Source organism: Mustela erminea, chromosome 9, assembly GCF_009829155.1.
Source record: "Mustela erminea isolate mMusErm1 chromosome 9, mMusErm1.Pri, whole genome shotgun sequence".
Taxonomy (NCBI): Eukaryota; Metazoa; Chordata; class Mammalia; order Carnivora; family Mustelidae; genus Mustela; species Mustela erminea.
The window spans coordinates 4,817,696-4,844,455 of record NC_045622.1 but is presented as its reverse complement, the minus strand read 5'-3'; the positions used below and the strand labels follow the sequence as shown (position 1 = coordinate 4,844,455).

The following is a 26,760-nucleotide window of genomic DNA, read 5'->3' as shown; positions in this document are numbered from 1 at the left end:
GTCCAAACCCTGCAGATTCCTGCTGAGCACTCTCGTGCCTCTCCCCCATAGAAGAAAGGGAGGAGGTGTCTCTCTGGATCTGCCACTTGTGTGGTTCCTGCTCGAAGAGTAGTGGTCTGATTGTGCCTTGGATCACAGTTTAAGGTAACCCTGAGCTGAGAGCTCCCTCCTCAGCTCTGTCTACAGCAGCTTCCCAGCTCTGATATCTGGCAGCTCTGCCACACTCAGATACCCCTGGTCTTTCTGTGACCCTGTGAGTCCTGAGACCACACTGTCCCCACGAGGCCTCCAGTCCTGCTTAGCCTCTGGAGTGATGTGCCTCAGTGGAGCAGACTTCTATAAGTTCTGATTTTGTGTTCCACTACTCCACTGCTTGCTGGGAGCCGGCCCCTCCTCCCACAGTCTATCTTCTTGTTGCTTCGGATTCACTTCTCCGCATGTCCTACCTTCCAGAAAGTGGTCGATTTTCTGTTCCTAGAGTTGCTGCTCTTCTTCTCTTTGATCTCCTGGTGACTTGTAGGTATTCAGAATGGTTTGTTAACTATCTGGCTGAACTCCTGGGACCCGATGATATTTCAGTCTCCTACTCCTCCACCATCTTGCTTCCTTCTCTCTCTCTCTTTAAAGTTTATTTATTTATGTAAGTAATCTTTACACCCATTTTGGGGCTTGAACTCATAACCCTGAGATCCAAAGTTGCATACTCCTCCACCTGAGCCAGCAGAGCACCCTTCTTTCTTTCTTGAAAAGATTTCACCGTTGGATTTTGTGCATAGTGAATTGAGTACTAACTGGTGGGTTCTTCTCTGACCTAGTGATTGGCTCTTAGAGGCAAGAGGAACTAAACATTATTGAGCACCAGGTTATGTGTTATGTTTGGAATTTTATTCTCTTACTGCAATTACTATAATTTTATTCACTATCACATTTAATCCTAATAATGTGAAGGTAGTTATTTTTTTAATTCAATTAGCCAACATGTATTATGGACTTAGTTTCAGATGCAGTGTTCAATAATTCATCAGTTGCATGTAACACCCAGTGCTTATCACATCATGTGTCCTCCTTAATGCCCATCACCCAATTACCCTATTCCTCCCACTCACCTCCCCTCCAGAAACCCTGTTTCTTTCCTATAGTTAAGAGTTGTAATGGTAGGTATTAATCAGTTTTTTGGTTTTATAACCTCAGAGAGGTTAAGATACTTGCCTGATCTCATAAAGCTAGTAAATGACAGAGTCTGCATTCAAACTCTTGTCAGTCTACTTCCAGCACTCTTTTTCTCATGATGGTAAGAGGGATTTCTCATTCTTGCAAGGTTATGATTGGCATTTTAAAGAAAGACCTTCTAATGCATTATGAAAAGTTTGCATTAGGAACTCTTAGAATTTTATTAGTATTCTGTTTTTAAGTATTTATACTTTCATTTTTATTCTTATTAGTAGATAGGTATCTATTGACATATTGACACATGATATGGTAGTTTATTAACATCCCTAAGGAAATGGACTGATAGATGGTTTTTGGCTTTCTTCTTTTTCTTTAAGATCTATTTATTTATGAGAGAGAGAGAGCACAGGAGCGGGAGAGAGAGAGGGAAAGAGAATCTCAAGTAGACTCCATGCTGAGCATGGGGCCTGTTGTGGGGCTCCACCTCATCACCCTGAGATCAGAACCTGAGCTGAAACCAAAAGTCACATGTTTATCTGACCATGCCACCCAGGCACCCCCGGCCTTTATTCTTCCAATTCCAGAAATCTGTGGTTGCTTGCAAGATAGCTTGTTTTCTGAATGTTTCAACTCAGTGTATCACATTTCAAAATGTGTGTACGAGTTATGTGTCTAGATTACAGTAAACATCTATTGGGTTAACAAATAAAGGTTTGGAGAAATAGTAAGGAAACCAACTCCTTATTCAGTTTACCTTACCTACCTTCTTTATTTTCTCAGTTGGCTGGAGTGGAGATGAAAAATGGATGAACTAGAAATAGCTTTGTTGGAAAGAAAAATGTGGTCAAATAAACACTTGGCAGCAGGAAGGGTAGAAAAGGGGGAGGGAATACTAGCCAGGAAGTTTTATGCTTAGGAAGCTGGGAGGTTTAAGAGGTGGACCCTGGGATAAACTGGCTTCAGGGGGGAATAATTGTACTGATAGCTTTTTAGAAAGGGCAGGAAGTGTGGTTATTTAAGTTTGTTATGCATTATACATACATATAAAAATATAATATTTATAATTCCTACATAAAGGACAGAAATAGTAAGTTTTCAAAGCAGAGAATTTGGGGGAATAAATTGAATAGGAAAGAACACAAGTTGAGAAAAGGAAGTAAAGCTTTTTATTGAAATATGATTGGGTTGCCTGAAATTTTAAAAATTACATTTACAATGCAATAAAAATGATGCGTACCTTAGAATTTAATTCAGAAAGTTACTGAAAAACATTTTCCATACGAAAAAGTACAACTAACTATACAAGCAGTGCCTCAACATATAGAGGCATATAAAGGATGCTAATGTTCTCCTGCTTTATGAATGCAGTGTCCCTATTATTCTTCTGAATTGGTTTTTAGAACATAGACTGAGTCAGAGAAAGACAAGTACCTTATGATTTCAATCGTATGTGGAATTTAGGAAACAAAACCGATGAATGTGTGGGAAGGAAGAAAAAGAGAGAGAGGGAGAGGGAGACAAACCATCAGAGACTCTTGAGGATAGAGAATAGAGGGTGGACTGAGGTAGGTGGGTGGGTGGGGTGCGATGAGCTGGAGGGGTGATGGGGCACTTATTATGATGATGAGCACCGGGTGTTATATGTAAGTGATGAATCACTGAATTCTATTCCTGGAACCAATATTACACTATATGTTAACTAACTAGAATTTAAATAAAAATTTGGAAGAAAAAAATGTATCACATTTCAAAAATACAAGTAAGAGAGTAAAGTTACTTCACAGTGTCTGTCATGGGAAAGTGCTCAATAAACATCAATGTATAAAAAAATAATAATATAAAAAGACTGAAAGAACTTGAGGGGAAAAAAACATGTTTCTTTCTAATGGTGCTTCACCTGCAATATTTTGGGTTTCTTAATCTGAGCACCAGGGTAGTGTTCTGTTCTTCTCTGATATGAGAAGAAATGGTTGTACAGAATTTCTGCAGATATTAATGTCCTTTTAAAAGAGAAATATTTCACATTTTTTTTTTAAAACCTCAAATGCTCTCTACAGTCAGATTTATATTTCTTTGCCCCAAAGAATTTGCTACTTAAAAGTAATTGGTTGGGCATGCCTGGGTGGTTCAGTGGGTTAAGCCTCTGCTTACGGCTCAAGTCATGATCTCAGGGTCCTGGGATCGAGCCCCACATCGGGCTCTCTGCTCTGCGGGAAGCCTGCTTCTCCCTCTCTCTCTGCCTACTTGTGGTCTCTCTCTGTCAAATAAATAAATAAAATCTTAAAAAAAAAAAGGCAGTTGGTTGATAGGTCAAGTTTTTTTTCTTTTTTTTTTTTTTTTAGAGATTTTATTTATTTATTTGACAGAGAGAGACCACAAGTAGGCAGAGAGGCAGGCAGAGAGAGAGGGGGAAGCAGGCTTCCTGTAAAGCAGAGAGCCCGATGTGGGGCTCGATCCCAGGACCCTGGGACCATGACCTGAGCCGAAGGCAGAGGCTTTAATCCACTGAGCCACCCAGGCTCCCCGATAGGTCAAGTTTTGATTTGAAGGTCTGTTTATATATTTTGCTATTATTTGCTCAGAATGTATGTTGAAAACTCAAGTTAATTTCAGTAGAGTTTGATGATATCCAGCAATTCAGGAAAATTAGTAGTATCATAGCCACATCCTTTATATCCTTTTTGCTCTTGTATCTGACAGTCTTACCTTTTAATTCAGATGGTTAGATCATTTATATATAATTTATATGTGAGATTATGACAGGTTTTTCAGCTTAAAAATTTTCTTTTATCATTTCTCTTTAAGAGTTTTGGAAAACAACTGTTGAGGTGTAATTGACATGTAATTAAACTGCATATATAAAAAATGTATAATTTGGTAAATTTTGGAGTTTGTATAGTCTTGTGAAACCATCACCCCTCAGAGTTTATAATTCTTCTTTCCCACCTCTTCTCACACCCTTACCAAAGCGCCTAGACTTCCACTTATCTGCTCTCTTTAATTATGAACTAGTTTGCATTTTCTAGAATTTTGTGTAAGTGGGATCATATGTTATGCACTCTTTATTTGGTCTGGCTTTCACTCTGCATAAGTATTTGAGCTTCATCCATGTTGTTGCGTGTAACAATAATTTATTCTTTTTTGGTATAACACAGTTTTTCCATTCACCTGTTGCTGGACATTTAGAATGTTTCCAGTTTTTAGCTATCATGCATAAAGCTGCTTTGAACATTCATGTACAAGTCTTTGTTATAAGTATGCTTCCTTTTCTCTTGGGTGAATACCTAGGAGAGGAGTGGATAGATCATATAGTAATGATAACTTTAAATTTTAAGAAACTGTGAAATGGTTTTTTTGAGTTGTATCATTTGACATCCCCACTAACAGTGTATGAGACTTTTAGTTGCTCTGCATCCTTACAAGAACTTGGAATGGTCAGTCTCTTAAATTTTCTGCTATTCAGGTGAATATGTAGCAGTATCTCATGGTTTTAATTTGTATTTCCCTAATGACAAATGATGTTAAGCATTTTTTCATGTGCTTATTTGCCATCCAAATATCTTTTTGTTAAGTCTTTAGAATATGTAGTGATTTTGCTTCTCTCATTTCTTTATTGGTAATATGTTCTCCCTAATTAGTTCAGCTAGAGGGTTACCGGTTCCACTAATTGTCCTAATCAGCTTTGGTTTCATTGAATTTCTTTATTTTTCTGTTTTTTATTTATTTCCACTCTGATTTTTATTATTGCTTATATTCTGTTTAATTTGGGTTTAATTTGCTCTTCTTTTTCTACTTTCTTAAGTGGTAAGCTGAGATCATGGAATTGAGATATTTTTTTCTTTTCTAATATAAGCATTTAGAGTTAATAAATTTCTCCCTAAATCATACGTGAGTAGCATCCTATAAATCCTGATATATTATTTTTTATTCAGTTTGAAATACTTTTAAATTTCTCTTTGATTTTGTTTTTAACCATGGATTATTTGCACATAGGCTTTTTACTTTCCAAATAGCTGAGGATTATCCAGAGTTCTTTGTTAATGATATCATGGGGGTTAGAGAACATAGTTTGTATGACTTAAATCCCTTTAAGTTTATTGAGACTCGTGTATGGCTCAGAATATGGTCTGTCTCGGTAAATGTTGCTGTGTGCTAGGAAAGAATGTGTATTCTGTTGTTGAGTAGAGTATTCTCTGATTGTTCATTAGGTCATGTTAGTTGTTAGTGTTATTCATGCCTCCCATATCCTTGAAGAATATATTTATTCCATCGGATATTGAGAGTAGGGTCTTCAGATCTATAACCGTAATTGTAAATTAGTCTGTTTCTGTTCGTAATTTTATCAGTTTTTGCTTTATGTATTTTGAAGCTCCCTTATGTGCATAAACATTTAGGGATTCTTCTTTACTCTTGATGGATTGACCTCCTTTTCATCTGAAATGAAAAAGCTTTCTTTGTCCCTGGTAATATTTATTGCTCTGTAATATAATTTGTTTGATTTTAAAGAAGTGACTTCACCTTTTTACTACTGTTAACACAGTGTATCTTTTCCCATCTTTTTATGACATATTTATGTCTTTCTAGTATGTTTCTTATTGTTGAGTTCTGCTCTTTTATCTGACAGTCTTACCTTTTAATTCAGATGGTTAGATCATTTATATATAATGTGATATAGTAAGGTTTAAATCTGTAATCTTAATATTTTTTTTGTTGTTGTTGTTAATTTTGTGTGTGTGTGTTACGTTAGTCACCATACAGCACATCATTAGGTTTTGATGTAGTGTTCCCTGATTCATTGTTTGTGTATAACACCCAGTGCTCCGTGCCCTCGGTATCAAGGAGGAATTGCATGGAGCACTGGGTATTTGTTTTCCACTCGTCCTATCTGTTCTTTGCTTTCTTTTCCTCTTTTACTGACTTATTTTAGATTGCATATTTTTATGATTCTATTTCATTTCTTATAATTTTTTTGGTATTATTTTAGTGGTTTTTTTAGATTTTTTTTTAATTTTATTTTTTTAATTTTTATTGATTGATTGATTGATTGATTGATTTTGTATTTGTTTATTTGACAGAGAGAGAGCGAGAGATCACAAGTAGGCAGAGAGGCAGGCAGAGAGAGAGAGGAGGAAGCAGGCTCCCCACCAAGGACAGAGCCCGATGCGGGGCTCGATCCCAGGACCCCAAGATCATGACCTGAGCCTAAGGCAGACTTAACCCACTGAGCCACCCAGGTGCCCCGGTTTTTTTTAGATTTGATAGTATACATCTTAAACTTGTCCAGCGCCACAGCTGTATGGTATAAGAACTTTACAGTAGTTTATTACATTTATCCCCCCCATTCTTTCTGTTAGCGTTGTCATATATTTCACTTATACTTGTTATGAACCTCTCATATATTGTTTTTATTTTGTTTAAATAGTTATTTTAAAGAGATCTGTGTAATAAGAGAAAGTATTATATATTTACTCTCATAGTCATCACTTCTATTGCTCTTCCTTCCTTTGGGTTGATCCATATTTCAGTCTAGTATAATTTTTCTTCTTCCTGAGGCTTTTCTTTGACATTCTTTCAGCTTTTTGTGTGAAAGAGCCTTCATTTCACTTGGTTTTTGAAAGATATCTTCACTTCATGTAGAATTCTCAGTTGACAATTTAAAGTGCCTTAGAGCTGTTGCTGCTCTCTTCCTGCTTGGATTGTTTCTGATGAGAAATCTGCTGTCATACATACCTTTGTTCCTGTGTGCCTCAGTGTGTCTCTCTTTTCTCCCCACTATGGCTGCTTTAAAAGTGTTCTCTTTATCACTAGTTTTGAGCAATTTGATTATGATGTACCCTGATGTAGGTTTTTGTGTGTGTGGGTGTGTGTGCGTGTGTGTGTGTGCGCGTGCGCGCATGTACCCTTGGGAGTCCCTGAGATTCTTGGTTAAGATTTTTAGTTTTTAGTAAATTAGGAACATTTGACCTTTGTGTCTTCTGTCTCCCATTTCTTCCTTTCAGGGTCTCCAGTGACATGAACTTCCAGAAGGGTATTTAGGTTGTCTTATAGCTCTGAAGCTCTTTTTATTTTTAGAAATTCTTTTTCTCTCTTTTGTTTCATTTTGCATGGTTTCTAAGGTTTCAAGTTCACAAATTTCTTTCTTTGCAGTTTAATCTTCCATGAACCCTATCTAGTATATTTTTATCTCAGACATTATAGTTTTCAACTGATATATCTTAGTTGTTTGTAACTTTTCAAACGTATGGAATACAGTTAAAATGATAACATTTACTGTTCTTATCTGTTATTTCTTATATCTGAATCAGTTCTGGTCGATTTTGATTGAGAGCTTTCCCTCCTAATTGTGGGTCTTACTTTTCTATGTCTGCATGTCTGGTCATCTTTGATTGGATACTAGATGTCATGAATTTTACCTTGTTGAGTGCTGAATTTTTAAATTCTTGTAAATATTCTTGAGCTTTGTGCTGAGGTGATGTGGTTAAGTTAGTTAGAAACTGTTGACTCCTTTAGACTCTTGGATTTAACGTTGGTTCAGTGGGCTTAAATCATCATTTAGTCTTAAAACTCAACTCAGTGCTTTCTGAATCATGAATTTTCTTAGTCTGGGTAGTGAGACCAGGCACTGTTCCCAGGAATGCTGAATACTATTCCTCTTACCTTTGGGATGGATGCTTTCTCTGACTCCAAGTAGTTTCTTGCTGAATACTGAAGGGGAACTCTCCAGACTCTTCTGCAATTCTCTCACTGTGCCACTTTCTTCTCTCTTTGGGTTCCTTGGAGTTCTAGAGTCTTAGCCATGTCTCTTTTGCTAAGGAGTCCCTCAGGCTTGGCCTACTTTTCCCTTTTCTGCCCTGCAGTAATATTTCATAAAGAGGTAAGCTGGGACAACTTCCTATATGCCAGGACTCTAAACTTGGCTGGAAATTTCTCTTGTCTTCAGGGTATTGGTTTGGCATATGATCTTAGTTTATGTTGCTTGAGTTATTCAGGGTTTATTTTGCAAAAAGAACATATGGTCATTGTTTTTATTCTTTGAATGCAGTTAAATATGTCATTTCCTAGTTGCAGTTTCTTAGGTTATTGGTAATTTATCACACCAAATGAGAATTACCCCAGCCATGTAGAATTATGGCCTGATTCTAATGTTTTAATTTTGTTTGTTTCCTTTTTAAAATGAGTATGTAAATATTAGTAAAGAATAGTTGACATACTATTTATCTCATTGTTGCTGGGACTTTGGTCATTTATTATAACTGCCATTGGCCATTGTGGCATTATAACAGAGAACCTTAAGCTGTTGATTTTTGGTGACTCACTGAAGCTTTGTTTTTTGGTTGTTTGTTTTATTTTGTTTTTAAGTTTTTAGAATTGTGATCTATCAGTCCTTATTATTTTGTTGAGGTCAATTTAAATAATATTTGAGTCTTGATGCTCTTACTTGTAGTGTCCCTATATTTCATATGCTCTTAATCTGTCTTGTTCAAACAGAGGTGCTTCTGAGGATGATTCTGTATACATCTTGAGTGTTGATGAGAAGAATAAATTGGGAGCCAGGATTATCAAGGCTGAGATGATGGGAAATATGGTAAGTCGTCTGTATTGTTCTTAGGAGAATAGCAATTAGCTCTTTAACTTCTTACAAATAATTTTGGAAGTTTCTTTGCAATGCGAATGTAGCACAGTAGGAAAAATAACTGTTGCTTATTGATTCTTTAAAGAAATTCTTGAACGTTTCTAAAAACAGTTCTGCCCATTCTAAATAAAGTGCTTACTTTTCCTGTCAGATTTTTGAAAATTAAGATCCTGGGGAACAAAATGTTTTTAAAATTTCCTTTCTACTCTGCAATTTGAGTGTAGCAAATCTGAGGGAGACAAAAGCGTCACTGTCTTCTTTCCCTGTTTTAGTCACATTATTAAGCGTGTGTATTGCCCTTTTAGATTCCTTTACTTAAGAACCTAACAAATGAGCTTCTAAAAAGATGGTTAATTCATTTTTCCAAATTGTAATGGGATATGTTAGCTGCTTTGTATCGGTTAGCTCATTTAATTTCTGTAATAGTGTTATTATGATGGAAGACTGATTTACCTCAGAATTCAGTAGAGGATTGGGATGATTTGGTGAGAGCTACACCTGTCTCTGTTTATCGATTATTTTGGTGTGAGAGTGTCACATTTCTGACACGCTAGTACGTGTTACGACGCGCATGGCAGAAAAGCGAAGTCGGCAGCTTTGTGTGTCTTGGCAGAATTAATTGCCTCATCTGAATGTACTCCTCTCAGACCCAAACACTGGTGAGCTTTAAGTATTGTGCTGTCAGTATGACACCGTCCAATAAATAAAAGGTGGCCAAACAAGATACTTCTATTTTTATGAGTTTGTGTATCTTGCATATGCTGCTCTTTCTCTTTGAATCTGGTCTTTGGTAACACTGAATTTCAGCTCAACCCAGAGATTGGTAAGAGAGACAAACCAACAACAGTAATAATAGCAGAAAATAAAGTTTGAGTTTTGAAAGCACAAAAGAATTAATTTGAAATAATGAAAGAGAACTCACCAAGTTAGGAAGTTAATTTATGTGAAAAGAAGTGTTCCTTTGGTCATGGAACCACTGCAGTGGAGAATACTGTTCTTTGCTTGTCACATACTTACGTTTGTTTAATTTATTTCTTCATGTGTCAGTTGTTTTATATAAATGTCTATAGACTTCCTAGAGTAAAAATGAAATATATTTGGGGTTCTTATTCAAATTACCCAACAGTAAAGAAGGTAATATTTTAAATCTTGTTAAGGATTTCTTGTTACAGTAACTGAAATTTTGAGTGTTGGATGTTTATAATATTAAAAGAATTATAAAACTTTCATTCTTCAGGTTATGTGTTTTCTCTATGCCCATCTCTCCCCTAGAATATATGTCCTTGTAATTATTTACCTTCAAAGCGCAAACAAAGGGCACAGATATTTGGGAAGTGTGGAACTGAGATAAATTCATTAAATTTGTTAAAAAGCAATGTACGAGGCTGTGAGTTGGTAACTGAACTTTGGTTATGGCCACATGGGTGTTCACTGTGCTCTTTTCCCTTCTGTTGTATAAATTTGAAGTATTTTACACTGAGGATTAAGCTCTATGTGACACCAGTTTTTCTTGTTTTTCCTTTTAAAGGAATTAGCAGAACGACTTAAAGCTCAGCTTGAAAAGGCAAATAAATTCAAAGAAACTGTAACAGAGAGATCATCAAAAGGATCTGCGGTGGAGGTAAGTAACGCAGGTTTGTTTGTAGGCGCGTCATCACCGTGTATACCGCTGCTACCTAGTAGTGGTCATACTTTCATGTGAAATGTTTCTGTATCTGTGTCAGTGTGTTCATCTGTGTGTTTGCCTGTTTTGAAATGGATTTTCATAGGTATTGTCTCATGTTCCACCGCTGTGTCCTGGTGGAAAAAAGCCTAAGCCAGAGACACCTGGTTTTGTTTTGGACACTGCCGTTTACTGATGCTTTGACTTCACAGAAAACACACTGGTCCTTAAATACTTCCTCTAGAGAATGAGAGACTTGAATTTGGTATCTGTTTCATATAAAACAAATTATTTTGTTCAAGGATTCATTCATCCATCTTTAAGTGAACAGAACCGATCAAAGCACCTGCCCACACGATGTCTCGTTTGGGAGGGGAGAAGCAACAGAGGATACACATAATAAATTCTCTAGCTTTTTAGAAAGGTAGTCACCCAGTGGAAGGCCAGTGGGGGTCTAGAGTGCCCAGTGTGCTGGTGGCTTTGAGGACACAGTCTTAATTGTGGTTGAAAAAGTGACATTGATGCAAAGATTGGAAGTATGACAGCGAATCTGTGTATCTGGGTGAAGAGCGCCCCGGGGCATGAGGAACAGAGGGTTCCGGATGATGGGAACATGCGTGATGTGTAGGAGGAACAGCAAGGAGCCCAGCGCTTCCGGAGTGGAACAGATGAAAGATGGGGAAATAGAAGATCCAGGTTGGAGAGGCCATGGAAGGCCAGATCATGTGAAGCCTGAAAGTCAGGGTAAGGAAGTGGGTTTTATTCTCAGTGAGAGGGCTTTGAAGGCTTTCCAGCAGAAGATCTATTTTGGCAGGACTGTCCTGCCTTCTTTGTTGAGCGTAGACCGAGGGAGCATAAGAGCAGAAGCCGGAATCTAGAAAGGCTCCGGCAATAATCTCACAAAGAACGGTAATGGCTTTGTTCAAGATAGTAGCCCCAGAGGTGGTTAGAAGTAGTTACTTCCTTATATGCATAAATGTTTCCTGTATGTGTTTTGAAAGGAAGAGTGGACAGGACTTTTATAGTGGTTTAGATGGGAGGGGTGTATGAGATACAGAGGCAAAGTGACTTCAAAGTTTTTAGCCCGAGTAGCTGGGAGACTAGAGTGGTGGTTCTTGGAGGTATAGAAAGAGGGGGAGTCTGTTTTGGGGTGAAGAGGAGCAATTCTATTTTAGATATATTGAGTTTGGATGTCTTTTAGATGTGAAACAAGTGGAGATGTCAGGGAGACAGGTTGATGTTGGGAATCGGGGGAAGCCTGGCTGGAGATAGAAATTGGGGAGCTCTTGACATTAGAAACAGTATTTAAATCCATGGTTCTGCATGAAATTGGCACAGGAGGAAGATAGGAAAAGGTGAAGGGCTGAATTGGGTGTATTACAGTGTTGAGAGAATTATAATGAGGTTTATAAGTGATTTTTAAAGGGTTGCTCTCAGAGATTAATTTATACAGTTTAATGTCTGCGTGTGAGGAGATGAGAATGTGTGAAGTCAAGTTGCATAGGGTTTTCTGCAAGCTGACATTACTGATGGTTTAGACCACAGTAGAGAGTATGTATGTGAAATGGGCTGTTTTGATGATGTGCTAGCTCATGTTTTTAAAAAGTGTTTAACTTAAAATTTCTTACACAGATTAGAATGTTAAGAGTGAGACACTACGCGTAGAATTGTGGGACTCATGGAGGGTAGCTGAGCCTGAGGGCACGGTACTGTCTTCCACACTTCTGCCACACTTAGGTTTCCCTGCCTCCTTGTGGTCATAGTACTTCTCTCATCTAGCACTTCTGTGTGGTTTCTTTGTGCTAATTCTGTTAAATACTAGCTCTTCCTGTGGTGTGGCCTTCCACAGACCAGCCCTGTCGTCCGGCCTCACCTCCAAGACTCTCAGACGTAACGTGCGTGTCTCTGACGCTTACATGTGCGGTTAATGATCTGTGCCACATACCCCCTCTCGAGGCTGGCCCACTCTTCAGTTTGTTTCGCTTCCTTCTGAAGCCTTTTCTCTCCTCCTCTCAGAAAGTTGTAACCTATTCTTGTTTTGAAACTTCGAAGACCTTTAAAATATTCTCTCTGGGTTTTATCTTTTCACCTGGTAATATTTGTATTCTCGTCATCATCCTGTAATCTATACCTGTTTCTTTCCCGACGCTTGTCACTTTGTATGAAGGGGTTCCAAGGCTGTAGCTGGACTTCAGAGGATTCTTGAAATTGAAAGCAATTCGAATGAGAGAATGAAGCAGATCTTCTAAATAACTTTTTCTCCTAGAGGTTTAAGGCTATCGTACAGTAACTGACAGACCACATCTCATCCCTTGAGCACGTAACTTTATAACATTACTGATGTCTATGATTTTTAGCTCATCCTAGCTTTTGAGCAGTGGACCTCATAACCCAATGGGGTAGGACTGAAAGTTGTATTCCAGTAGTACAAAGTGGACTTTCCGTTTGTAAACTCTTTAGGAACTGAATAGCCTTGAAGGTTCATCTAGAAAGATTTTTATTCTTAGGATTCTTTGACCTTTTTGACAAAGAAAAATTTCTGTCCTCTCTGCAGAGGTGGTACACTTGCACATTTTGTTCAACTTTTACCAGACACACATGCAAAACAAGCCGTTACATACAATTCTGAGAGAATTTCTGCTGCCAGGAAAGTCATTTATTCTCTCAAGGCCAGGATCTTGACTTAACTGCCTCTCAGAGTACTTATGTTCAGAAATGAGAGTAGAATACAAAGTTGTTTGCTACCTTCCAGAAATTTCCTGACTTACTACAGGAAAATCTTGAGATGCTTCTTATAAAAACTTTCCTCCTTGAGAGAAAATCCCGTTCCTAGACATGTTGAACAGAGAGGAGCGCATTCATTTGGAGTTTGTGCTAGAAATGTTAGGTCTCTGAACAAGGCAAATCTCTCAATTCAGCAATCTATGAATGTTGTTTTGGCTTTAGTGAAAAAAATCCATCAGCACTTGTAATTATTAGTTTGCTTATTTCTCTTTCCTTTTAGAGAGTGAACGACTTAGTGTTTAGGAGAAGTGTTTCTCTCAGTTCATATCTTGTGCCTTGAGTAGTGCATGACCCATTGTAGACAACCAGGAAATACTTGAAGTGTTTATTGTATGAATGCCTTCAATATATTTTAGCACTTAGAGTTTTCTGCTGTAAATCTTTTTAAAATGTTTTTTTAAAAATTTATTTATTTGACAGAGATCACAAGTAGGTAGAGAGGCAAGCAGAGAGAGAGAGAGAGAGGAAGAGAAACAGGCTCCCTGCTGAACAGAGAGCCCGATGTGGGGCTCGGTCACCAGGACCCTGGGATCATAACCCAAGCTGAAGGCAGAGGCTTTAACCTACTGAGCCATCCAGGCGCCCCTCTACTCTAAATCTTAAAAATGATCCGTGAACTCTGGCATCCTCTGGTCTGGCCTTCCCACGAGTGTACTTCCTTATTGAAACAATCCCACTACATGGTGTTTCCAACTTGTGATTGGACCCTGTTTCCAACTTGTGATTGGACCCTGGGTGATGATTCTGGAAAACTACCCATTCTCTCTGTCAGGACAGATTGAATCCTAATTCTTTTTTTTTTTTTTTTTTAAGGTTTTATTCATTTATTTGAGAGAGAGAGAGCACATGCAGGAGAAGGGGGAGGGTCATGGGGAGAAGCAGATTCCCCACTGAGCAGGGGATCCCCGACGTGGGGCTCCATCCCAGGACTCTGGGATCATGACCTGAGCCGAAGGCAGATGCTTAACCAACTGAGCCACCCAGGCATCCCTGACTCCTAATTCTTTAATGTAATAGATCCTAAACTGCTTTTCTGTAACTTCTACCTGTTAACAGGCCACAATAATCTGAGGGAATTCAACTCCGAATTCAGCTTACTGTTTGTCCCACCACAAATAGTGGCATGATGAACTAGGGATAGTGAACTAGTTATTGTGTGATGATGCAGTGGCTGTCACGTTTTGCTTGCATGGCTGGCAAAAAAGAGAAATATGTTTTTATACTCCTTGGGCACCTCTGGGGGGAGGATTTCATAGACATTCTCCTATAAGAAACTGAGGAATTAATGGAAGGCCTTAGAAGGCCTTGGAAAAACATTAACTAATGAATAATTAAAGAAACAGACTCATTTGTAGCATTTTGTAATAAAGTCAGGTCCACTATTGCCAATAGTAGTTTCACCATGCTTGACCTTAACACTGTCTTTTCACTCTGATTCTTGAATGCATTGTGAGGACCCTGTAATACAGTTGCTGTGATTCCCAGAGTATGTGTGCGCCTACACTGTTTTACTGTGTTTTGGCATCCCTATCTCTGCAACTGATCCTCATAAGCATAGAAAAAGAGAAAGAAAATTACAACTTTGAAATAATTGTTGTATTGATTGTTTGCCTTTCATTTTTAAGCAGTGAGTTGGGCCTTTATTCAACAAACATTTTTCGGTTCCTTCTTTGCAGAAGTCACTTAGGTTCTCAGTTTTCTAAGTCGAGTATTTTTTAAATCTAAATATACATTTTAGCCTTGCTTTATGCCACTGCTTGGCGTGTTAGGTTACCGTAGGTGTGCTTCCTGGGTGGTGTAGCCCTTCCTGCCAAGAAGAGGAGCACAGAGATGTTCTCTCCCTTTGGTCATTTAGCTAGTTTCTTCCCTAGCAAGCAAAACAGGTCCCGGGCTCTCCCTATTTGTATACCGTTCTACTTCTTTCCTTACCATCCCCAAAGTATCTCATTTCTGTGGTCTGCAATTAGAAATATTACCTGTGCTACTAGAAGGTTTCTTTCTTTAAATAAACTATTTCTTTTTTTTTTTTTTTTAAAGATTTTATTTGTTTATTTGACAGACTGAGATCACAGGTAGACAGAGAGGCAGGCAGAGAGAAAGAGAGGGAAGCAGGCTCCCTGCTGAGCAGAGAGCCCGATGCGGGACTCGATCCCAGGACCCTGAGATCATGACCTGAGCCGAAGGTAGCTGCTTAACCCATTGAGCCACCCAGGTGCCCAAATAAACTATTTCTAAGCAGTCAACATTTTCAGCTAAATTAAAGCCAAACAATTTTATAGGTGATACATAAATACAAACACATTTTATAGTAACATGGAATCTTACATCTGTTCACTCTGATTGTATCTTGCATCAAATTCTTGATGAAATAGTGTCGGTGTTACCTGAATAAATATTTCTAACTCTGTTGTTTGCTTTTCTTATTTGTCCCATCAACTCTGTATGCCCGTCAGCTCTTTGTCACTGTCATCTGGACCTCCGAGTGGCTTTCCCACCAGGCCCACTGCCTTTGCACAAAGCATTTCCTTTGTACAGAATATTCTTCTTTGCCTCTATTCCCTCAGTTACCACCTGTTCATCCTTTAGATCTTAACTCAGACATCACACTTTCCTTTGGAAAGCATTCTCTGTGTAAAGAAAACTTACGAATAAGGTCAGTTATACGAATATGTAATTACCACCCTGATGGCACTCCAGAGGAGAGGTATGAGAAGTTGGGGGCTACGAAGAGGGCCCCGTGCAGTCTGGGCATCCAGAGACTGTTTTGAGGCTGTAGCCATTGCTTTTGGATCTTATTACCATGTTTGTAAATTTGCCAAAGGAAAAGCTTTTCTCTTTATGACAACTCTCCATAAGACTTATTTCAGAGCCACAGCAGTCATATCCAGCATGGCTGCTTAGTATTATCCTGGGTGTGAGTGATGACCCGCCACTCTAGTCACCGAATAGGAAACACCTGCTTGAATGACTTGTTGGCCATATTTAATCGTTAATGACATCTGGGGTAGGATTTTTTTTTTTTATTATTGTTTTGTGAAGAGTATTCTCTCAAATATAATAATTTAGGACAACTTGTAATTATCTTGGATAGTTGTGATTGTATATGTATCGTGTTGAATTTTGGTGTGAAGAATACTCTTGTGGACTCTTTCAAGTTGTGAATCAGGACCCTCCAGTGGTTACTGAAGCTATCACTAGTTAGTTGTTTCCTTGGAGAAAGAAGAAGGACCCAGGAGCAACCTCTTTCTTCCATCAGTTCCCCTCTGTTCCTCAGATGCTCATCAGTCCACTATCATCAGTGTTCCATTTCTTTCTCTGTTATATAATTACATTTAAGGGAAAAATGAAATGCTACTGCATATGGGCAAAGGTGAGTCCCAAGACGTCCATGTTCTCCTGAAGGGATTCATTCTAATACATTGTTTTCTGGAATTCTGGGGGGAGGGCTTGGAAGAATGAGGTCACGGATTGATACTGGATATTTTCAATTTAAGGGTACAATTTTAAGTGAAACAAATCAACCCCAAAGTAATTTTATCCTTATATGTATTTAAAAATTACCTTGCCTGTATTGTAGTATGCATAACATGTTAGTTACAAGAAGTCACATTTAATGTGTTTTTAGGAAAGCTAAAAGTAAAGGTTTTTTTGTTTTTATTTTTTTTGTTTTAAGTGCTGTTTTCTCATTTGGGAGTGATCATTTTATTGAGGGGTTTCACGGAAAGGTTAAAGAGCTTGTAGGCCAGTGAGATCAGACGTACTTGGCCCAGCTGTGATCTCCCCAGCTTTATAGTTGCTGAAAACAAAATGCAATTTTCAGTTCTGTAGTGCAAAGTAAGTACACACATACCGAACATGGTCTGAGTAGAATAATTGTAGTAGACAGTTGCTAATAAAGATTTATGAGGAAGAGAAAGTAAAATTAGTTGAGTGGAACTAAACACACTCAAAAAAGGAAACAAAACAAAACACTTGAAATTATATCATACTGAATCATAGAAGTTTATGGTATTTGTTACATTCCTGTCTACCCAGAAATACCCAGTATATCATCCATGTGTAATTCTCCGAATTAAACCTAAATATTAAGTGATAAAATATACTTTGGTTTAGAAATCTGTGCCACTGGAGCATTATAGGATATATATTTTTTAAGATTTTATTTATTTGGGGCGCCTGGGTGGCTCAGTGGGTTAAAGCCTCTGCCTTCGGCTCAGGTCATGATCCCAGGGTCCTGGGATCGAGCCCCGCATCGGGCTGTCCGCTCCGCGGAGAGCCTGCTTCCTCTTCTCTCTCTCTCTGCCTGCCTTTCTGCCTACTTATGATCTCTGTCTGTCAAATAAATAAATAAAATCTTTAAAAAAAAAAAAAAGATTTTATTTATTTATTTGACAGAGATCACATGTAGGCAGAGAGGCAGGCAAAGAGAGGGGAGGAAGCAGGCTCCCTGCTGAGCAGAAAGCCCGATGCGGGGCTCGATCCCAGAACTCCGGGATTGGGATTGTTAATCTGAGCCAAAGGCAGAGGCTTTAACCCATTGAGCCACCCAGGCACCCCAAGGATATGTTTAATAAAGAATTATTATCTTAAGGAAACCACTTTGCTTCTAATTCCTTTAATATTTTTTACTTAGGTTCTGTTTCTAAGGTTATTTCATTAAATTTCAAGATATAATTTTATTTTTCAGGACCGTGGTATTAATTGATGTGTATAGTTTTACAACTGCTGCCGATATTAATAGTAATAGGTGATATTTTTCGAGGGCACGCTATATGCCAGGATGTGTTTTAATGATTTATTTATGGAAATTTATTTAGTTCTCATTAAAATTCTATCAAGTCATTAATCTTCATTTTTTGAATAAATTGAATGCAGGATAATGAGGGTCTCAGTTAAGTTTTAGTTTGGCGGCAAGAAATGAGGTCAGGTATGTGTGTGCAATTTACAATTATGTTAAGTAAATAAAAATTATTTAAAATAATTCCGTTGACGTAGATTGATGAACTGATTTTTGAAATATAAAAAGAAAATCTTACCTGGGTGTTGAAACTGATTTCACATGTGACAGTCATGCAAGCTCAAACACAAAAATTTAAGGTTCCTGGAAATGCTCACACAATTAAATAGAAAATTCCCTTTACAATAGGATATGGGCTTTGAAAATAAAGTATGTGTTTCTTTTTATTCTTAGGTGACTTTTAATGATAATATGTAACCTTTGTAGAAATATGGAAAATGCAAAAAAACATAATGGAGAAAGTAAATCACCCTAAGTCCTACCACTCAGGGATTATACACTGATAATATATTTTAAAATATTTCCCTCCAGATTTCCTTCCTTCCTTCCCTCCCCCCTCTCTCCCTCCCTCCCTCCCATCTATCCTTCCTTCCTGCCTTCCTAATAACATGTTAAATATTTTTGCACAATGACAAAGCAATGCAAAAGAGACCAAAAAATCAGCATTTAAAAAATATTTTTGATGTTTCAAGTCTCTGTCCATTGTAACTATGAAAGCACATGCATAATTTTACATAATTATAGCCATTTTTTATTCTGCTTTTCTCTACTCATTCTGTCAGTGGGTGTGATGCATAAATAATGAATCTTGGAACACTGGAAAAAGAAAATAAAGTTAAAAAAATACAAAAAACAAGACAAAACCCAGCATTTTTCCATGCTGCACAGTTATTTATTATTAAATGAAATTGTAATCCTATCAGCATATTTTGTGTCCCAATAATACAATTTCTAAAATTTATTTTTAGGAAGGGAAACTGAAGAAATTCACAATGACCCATTTCTCCCTGCAAATTTGCCTGCCAAAAAAAAAAAAAAAAAATCACATTTCTCTTAACAGTTATTTAAAACTTTTGCCATTCTCCCCAGATTCCCTCTTCTAGTCTCAGCATTCACTTTGCTTCCTACTTGATGATTGGGAAAATAGAGATTTTAAGGTTGAATGTTTTCAGTGTCTGTCTGTTGTCCCTGTCTCCAGAAAATTAGTTTTTCTGCAGCTGTCATCTGGCAGTGGGAATAGTGTTTTCATTTCCTCGAAGGACAAGGTTTTTTTTTTTTTTTTTTTAAGATTTTGTCTATTTATTTGACAGACAGAGATCACAAGTAGACAGAGGCAGGGGTAAGCAGGCTCCCCGCTGAGCAGAGAGCCCGATGCGGGGCTCCATCCCAGGACCCTGGGGTCATGACCTGAGCTGAAGGCAGAGGCTTTAACCCATTGAGCCACCTGGATGCCCCAAAGGGCATGTTCTTAACCAGTACTCTGATCTCATTCTTTTTCTAGTCTCTAGAACCAGTTTTCCCCGTCTCTTGTATGGAATCTTCAATTTCTCTGTTGGCTGCTTTCTCATTACTTGCAAGTACACTTAAGTTACTATGTCTGTAAAACAAACAAATAAACAACTTTCTTTTTCCTTAGCAACTTGACTGTCCTCCTCCGGCAAACCAGGGTCGAAGGAGCAGGGGTGATGGTGCCAAGGTGAGGGGGAGACAGTGTGATCTGCGGACGGCGCCTTGTTCTGAATGGCTGCAGAGTGAGGTGTGAGTGCGGGAGGAGGAAGGGCTCGGATAGGTAGGCAAGGATCAAACCTCTGTTCTCATCATGGCTGTATTTCTTAGTTTAATGGTTCCACTTAACATCTCTTGTTGGATGATTGGTAACTTCAGCTCTGCACTCTAGGCTGAGCTGGTTTTTTCAGTTGTCTGCCTGACTTTTAAGGGTATCCTTTAACTTCAGAGTGTATAAAACCATCCCCTTTACATACGTAATTTCTTCTTCTCTTTTTAAAAAAGCTTTAAAATTTAAATTCAGTTTAATTAACATATGCAGTATTATTAGTTTCAGAGGTAGAGATCAGTGATTCATCAGTTGCATGTGACCCCCAGTGCTCCTCATGTCACGTGCCCTCCTTCATGCCCATTACCCAGGACCCCATCCTCCCCACCACCCCCGCCTCCAGCAATCCTTAGTTTGTTCCTTATGGTTAAGAGTCTCTTATGGTTTGTCTCCTTCTCTGTTTTTCTCTTATTTTATTTTTCCTTCCCTTTCCCTGTGTTCATCTGTTTTGTTTCTTAAATTCCGCATATGAGTGAAATCATATGGTATTTGTCTTTCTCTGACTGATTTATTTCACTTAGCATAATACCTTCTAGTTCCATCCAGGTTGTTGGAAATGGCAAGATTTCATTTTTTGATGGCTGAGTAATATTCCATGGTATACATATATACCATGTCTTCTTTATCCATTCTTCTGCTCATGCCATAGTTTGGCTATTGTGGACATTGCTGCTGTAAACATTGGGGTGCACGTGCCCCTTTGGATCACTATATTTGTATCTTTAGGGTAAATACCCAGTAGTGTAATTGCTGGGTCATAGGGTAGCTCTATTTTCAACTTTTTGAGGAACCTTCATGCTGTTTTCCAGAGTGGTTGCACCAGCTTGCATTCCCACCAACAATGGAGGAGGGTTCCCCTTTCTCCGCATCCTCACCAGTCTCTGTCCTTTCCTGACTGGTTGATTTTGTCCTTTCCTGACTGACTGATCTGAGGTGATATCTTACTGTGGTTTTGATTTGTATTTCCCTGATGCCGAGTGATGTGGAGCACTTTTCCTGTGTCTGTTGGCCATCTGGATGTCTTCACTGGAGCAATGTCTGTTCATGTTGTAAGTTTCCTTCTCTTACTTGCATGCTCATCCCGCTGTTTTTCTGAGTTAAAAACCCTGGAGAAGTCCTTACTTCCTTCTCCCAGCAGCGCACTCCAGTTCCACCGAGTAGTATTGTCTTACTGGCCTTCCCTCTTGCACATACCTCGTCCTGTCACTGCTCTAGGTTAGCGCCCCGTTGTCTCTTGCTTAGAGTGTCACAGTCACATCCTATGTGCTCTCCTCCCTTTGCTCACCAGTGTCCTTTAAATGGCCACCAGGTTTCATCTACGTGCAGTGTGGGAGAGTCAGAAGAATCCTGCATTTGGGCAGTAAAAACCTCAGGTCATGTCTGTTCTTATTTGCTCCTTTAGCCAAGGTGGTTGTCTAGAGGCAAGAGCCTTTGAAATATTTTTGAGAAGTTTAAAATGTTATATAAATTTAAAATTTGTCTGGAACATGAACATGCCTTTACTTAGGAATCTTTCATCAGTGCTGGGTATTCGTGCTTTGTTGGGGTTGTTTCCTTTGCTTCTTTACCATTTTACCTTTCTTTCCAAAGATCCAGTTCACTTGTACCCAAGAACACATCTCTTTCTCCATCCTGTGTGACCTGGTCCCACTGGGTTTATAATTTATCTTACTTAATAGTCCACTATAGATTTTTGTATGAACTCCCTGTTTCCTCTTTCTCCCCCTCTCCCTGCCATTTAATTTATGAATTCCTTAACACCTGGAACTGTATCTTGTTCATCGTATTAGACACATTCATGCTGTTGGATTTTATAATGACAGAAGTGGTTCTGAGTGGTAGGAGTTCATTGATCAAATGGAATGAAATGAAACAATATTTTTCAAAAATGAAAAGTCTGCAGTGTCTTTGATTTAATTTTATGCCAATTATGGAGCTATCTTTTCTGATTGCCCACAGTTTCATCCCGAAATATCATAAATATATTAAATCAACAGTTACAGTTGGGCTTGGTTGTTGAATCCTTAATCAAGTACTCAGCCCTTCTCAGGAGTGTGCAGACTTTCATTTTGGTGAAAGAAATTTTTTGTAATTGAAAAACATATCACCAGTTACAGGAGCATTGCCAGCTTACCTTTTCTTTTAGAAAGTCAGTGTTTACCAAATACCATTTTTATTAACTCATTTTATTAGAGAAATGGAGTAATAGAAATAGCATGTGGGATTTTTTTTTGTCTTTTTTTCCCTTCAGTGTTCCAAGATTCATTGTTTCTGCACCACACCCAGTGCTCCATGCAGTCCGTGCCTGCCTTACTACCCACCAGCGGGTTCACCCATCCCCCCACCCCCACCCCTCCAAAACCCTCAGTTTGTTTCTCAGAGTCCACAGTCTCTCATGGGGATTTTAAAGCCAAAGATTGAGAGAGTTGAGGCTGGAGCTTCATCGTTTACTATATGTGATCCTTAGTATCCTTCCTAGTAAAATGGGGCTTAATGATGCCTGTGTTGTAAGGTTCTTGAAATTAAATGAGATCTATTTCAGAACTTTATAAAATTATACGAACATTAATTTCTATTTGGAAAAGTTGTCTCTGTTTGCTTTTAAATAGGAAAAATATAAGACAATTTTTAGATTTCATTGCAGCTGCTGGTATATTAACTAACCTATGTTGTCCTTAAATGTATGTATTTCATAAGTCTCAAAATAACAAACGTTTTATTTTATATCTTTTTTTTTTTTTAAGATTTTATTTATTTATTTGACAGACAGAGAAAGATCACAGTAGGCAGAGAGACAGGCAGAGAGAGGGAGGAGGAAGCAGGGTCCCCGCTGAGCAGAGAGCCCGATGCGGGGCTCAATTCCAGGACCCTGGGATCATGACCTGAGCCTAAGGCAGAGGCTTAACCCACTGAGCCACCCAGGTGCCCCTTTTATTTTATATCTTAAAGAACTCTATTATTTTAGTGTGGAGAGATTCCAGAATGTCTGTTAACATTTAAAACATTTCTTAATCCCCTTTCTTCCTCTCATCCCTCCCCACCTTGGCAAATGCTGAAAGAAGCCTGGTTAAAAATAAAACGTCAAGTCATGTGTTTTTTCATGGGTAACTTCATATGTAGGACTACAGAGAAGCTATGTGAAAGGCGGAAAGGACACTGAAGAATTGAATTGCCTTTCATATTATGCCAGTGCCAGATATTATACTGGTTCTAGAAAATATCTGTTAACAAAATTAAAATCGTTCGTAGTTAAATGTGTCTCCAAATAATCCATTTTTGAAATTGTGATGTAAACTGTAGTCTAGCATTAGTTTTTACCTAGAGTTTTTAAAATAATGATCCTTTACAGTAATCTTTAATTTTCTCAAGCTTGTACACATTTAGAATCCATCCTACCAGCAGCTTTATGGCAAAGAGGTTAGGCAGGTCATTATAATACTAATTAAATAATGTGCTTTTATTCTGATCCTAGAGCATGGTCTAGAAGAATCCCAGTATTGACAGTGGGGGAGGGGGCTTGAGGAGCTGAAAGGCTGTGGTCCTGGCGTACATTTTCCGTTTGTGTTGGGCCATCTCTTCTGTTCTGAAACACAATGTTGATGTGGAGTTTCCCAGGGGTCCCCACAACCTAACTTGTTTGGAAAATCATGGGGCAGCATTTCCGAGTGCTCCGACCCGAGGTTAGTGCTTTGAGGCCTTTACTCTGTATGAAAACAGCAATCACAGACCAAATAAAAAAGAGAAGTGGAAGAGATGTAACAGGCTCAAAAGTAAAGATACACTTCCCTGAACTGAACGGAATTATGAACCAGTGAGGATCCGGGATTGTAGGGATCTAAGTCCAAAGAGAGGCAGAGCAGCGGGGAACTGAGTTCCTCTGAGGCGATGGGAATGAAATTCCCTCATGTAGCCTCCCCCTGCCTCATCCCAGTTTGCGGGCTCCCTGAGAAAAGAGTCTGGAAAAGGCCTTGAGTACTTAGGGCTGTAGCTCCTAGGCAATTATGAGGCTGGGAGGTGTTTTAGATGGAAGAAGGCAGACATGGTCTTGCAGTCGTGACTTGGACTACGTGAAACAGCCCCAGGCTCACAGGGCGAGACCAGGAATCCTCATGGACTGAGTGGAGACACTCTCAAAGCTACCATTCACTGAAGGCTGAGAGGAGGTGGAGAGGCAGGAGGGAGGAGACAGACCCTCCCGGTCAAGCTTGCACGCTCATGTGCCAGAAAACATAGGAAAAAATAATTGGGATGTAAACACTCATTGCCAGTGAATTGAAAATGCCGGCAGTCTCAGAGGGACTGTAAGCATGTTTAGTAGCTTTGGTTCTGAAAACGGAATAATATTCTAAAGAAAAGGTGAAACAATGGTAGATGAATATGAAGAATAATAGTATCCCAGGAATTTTAGAGATGGGAGGGTAAATCCTAGGTAAGACTCAATCAGATCAAGAAAGGGTTAGAGACATGAAAGAGAATTGAAAAGTTTAAGCTCATATTTATTGATCACTCACTTTATTCCTAGGCATTGTTTTAAATAACATATATGTATTAATTTGATCCTGAAAATACCTCGGCTATTTTGTTTATTTTTATGAATATGGAAATGGTTCTGTGATGGGGCAGCGTAGGCACCTGGGCACTCTGGCCCCAGAACTCACCCCAGCATGCCGGGCTCCAGAAACCTGGTGCAGAAGAGAGAGAAAACATGTTGAAGAGTAGGTAATGAAATTACTGAAGTATAAGCTAAAAGTGAACAGATACCCTTGAGCCAGGACATACGTGTCAGTGGATGGAAAGCAGCCCCGTGTCGAGTCCCCTCACTACCTCGGCTGGGAACTTGTGTGTAGCAAATAGCCTGCTCTCCATGGACATAATTAGAGATACAGTAGGGGTTGTTTAAAAATCATTAAAATACTGTGAACTATCATAACTGCTTATTTGTTGACATTTTAAGATAGAAACATGTTCCGTGGCCTTCAGTGATGACAGACTCACAGAATGCCAACTGGTGGGAAAATCTGATGTAGTGGAAGACTTTTCCTTTATGTGAAAGGTGCCACAAATGGCTTTCAGGCAGATGTTTAGAATGTTTAAACACCAGCTTTGAAGCAAAGTGATGTAGGCTTTTTCCTTTCCTTTTCTTTTTAATCGGTGTGTTATACCCAAATAATGCTGGAAGGCCAGCGGGAAAGGAAGGCAATGTCTTGAGCCCTTCTCAAACCGTCATCTCTGTCCTGAAGGCACCCACTTTAAATTCTGGGCTCCTTCTTCTGGCTTGGTTGTTTCATGTATTTTTCTGTATTGTCTGGTTTTTTACCGTGCCAGGTTATACTTGGGTTTTCATGGTGGCTGTTGTGGCCAGCAATGGACGTCAGGCCTATGTCAACAAAATGAAAGGGCCCTGGGTCCCCATTCTCTTCCCTCCCTGTTACCACCGGGATCTGTTGGTGATGCTATCCAGCAGTTGCAAGTTTTTATCCTGCTTGTGCTCAGGTAATAGAGCATTAAATGATTTTGAATTAGTTTTATCACCTGAAGAATACCATAGATCAAGGGTGACAGACTTTGTCTCTACAGACCCAGTAGTAAACATAGGCTTCGTGGGCTTTCCAGTGTGTGTCACAGCAACTCAGAGACATGGCCTCGAAGCTGTCATCGGGTAAAAGCAGCCACAGACCACAGAGAGACAAGTGAGCATGGCTCTGTTCTGGTCCAGTGTTGTGGACATGGAAATGAGAATTTCATTTAATTTTATTCCTCATGAAATATGGCATTCTTTTGATTTTTCCCTCAGCTATTTAATAGTGTAAAACCCTCTTTAGCTTGTGGGCCAGACAAGCAGAGGCAGCAGGCTAGATTTGGCCTGCGGGCTTTCGTGTGCGGATCCTGTTGTAGGTCCTTAAATAAGCCCCACGTTCTGGGCTAATGGAGTAGCATATGTGGAAATTGCTCCTATTTCTGTCTCAGGGACCCAAAGTGGGAAAAGGGGGTGTTCCTCGGCATGCCCCAGGAACAGGATGTAGAAAAGCACGGAGAAGAGGAGCGTAGCTGGGAGTTTGGTGGGTTGGTGGTGGGAGAGGAGTTAGTCTGTCCGAGGCACCAGTTCATTATTCCCGTCTATCAGGCCCATTGGTTTTCACCGCGCTGCCGGGTACAGTAGATACTGGCTAGCACCTAGCTTGGTCTTCCGCCTGGAAAAGTGGCAAAGACAGAGAATTGTAGATAGACAAATACTGAAAAGATTATGGTCTAGCAATACAAACATGCCTAAAATTATTTAGGAAGTAAAAAAGGACAGTAAGTTTACGAAAACCGTGAACAGCTAGAGAAAAAGTGAATTTGAAGAAGGCTATAGTATTTGAATTTGAAGGCCTTACATAGTATGTTAAGGTGCTTGGCCTTTATCTCACTGTCTAGTACAGTGTTTCTCAGACTGTGCTAGAGGATCAGAGTGGTTTTGTTTGTTTGTTTGTTTTCTTAAAGATTTTATTTATTTGACAGATGGAGCTCACAGAGAGAGAGAGGAGGAAGCAGGCTCCCTGCTGAGCAGAGAGCCTGATTCAGGGCTTGATCCCAGGACCCCGGGATCAAGACCTGAGCCGAAGGCAGAGGCCTTAACCCACTGAGCCACCCAGGCACCCCGATCAGAGTGGTTTTTTTTTTTTTTTTTTTAATGTCAGAGTGGGTCTTTTTTTTTTTTGAATGAGAGAAAATACTTGCAAATGACGGTACAGACAAAAGGCTGATATCCAAGATCTATAAAGAACTCGGGGTGCCTGGGTGGCTGAGTGGTTTAAAGCCTCTGCCTTCAGCTCAGGTCATGATCCCAGGGTCCTGGGATCGAGCCCCACATCGGGCTCTCTGCTCAGCAGGGAGCC

At 39.1% G+C, this 26,760-nt stretch overlaps 1 protein-coding gene across 6 annotated transcripts in view; it reads left to right on the top strand.

The window, feature by feature from the left end:
* Nucleotides 1-26,760, top strand: part of CWF19L2 (CWF19 like cell cycle control factor 2) — a 200,743-nt gene that overhangs the window by 58,945 nt on the left and 115,038 nt on the right. For all 6 annotated transcript variants that reach the window (XM_032360568.1, XM_032360569.1, XM_032360566.1 and 3 more), the window contains 2 exons: nt 8,659-8,755; nt 10,332-10,424. In XM_032360568.1, coding sequence (XP_032216459.1) covers nt 8,659-8,755; nt 10,332-10,424 — 190 coding nt within the window. The remainder of the gene's footprint in view (nt 1-8,658; nt 8,756-10,331; nt 10,425-26,760) is intronic.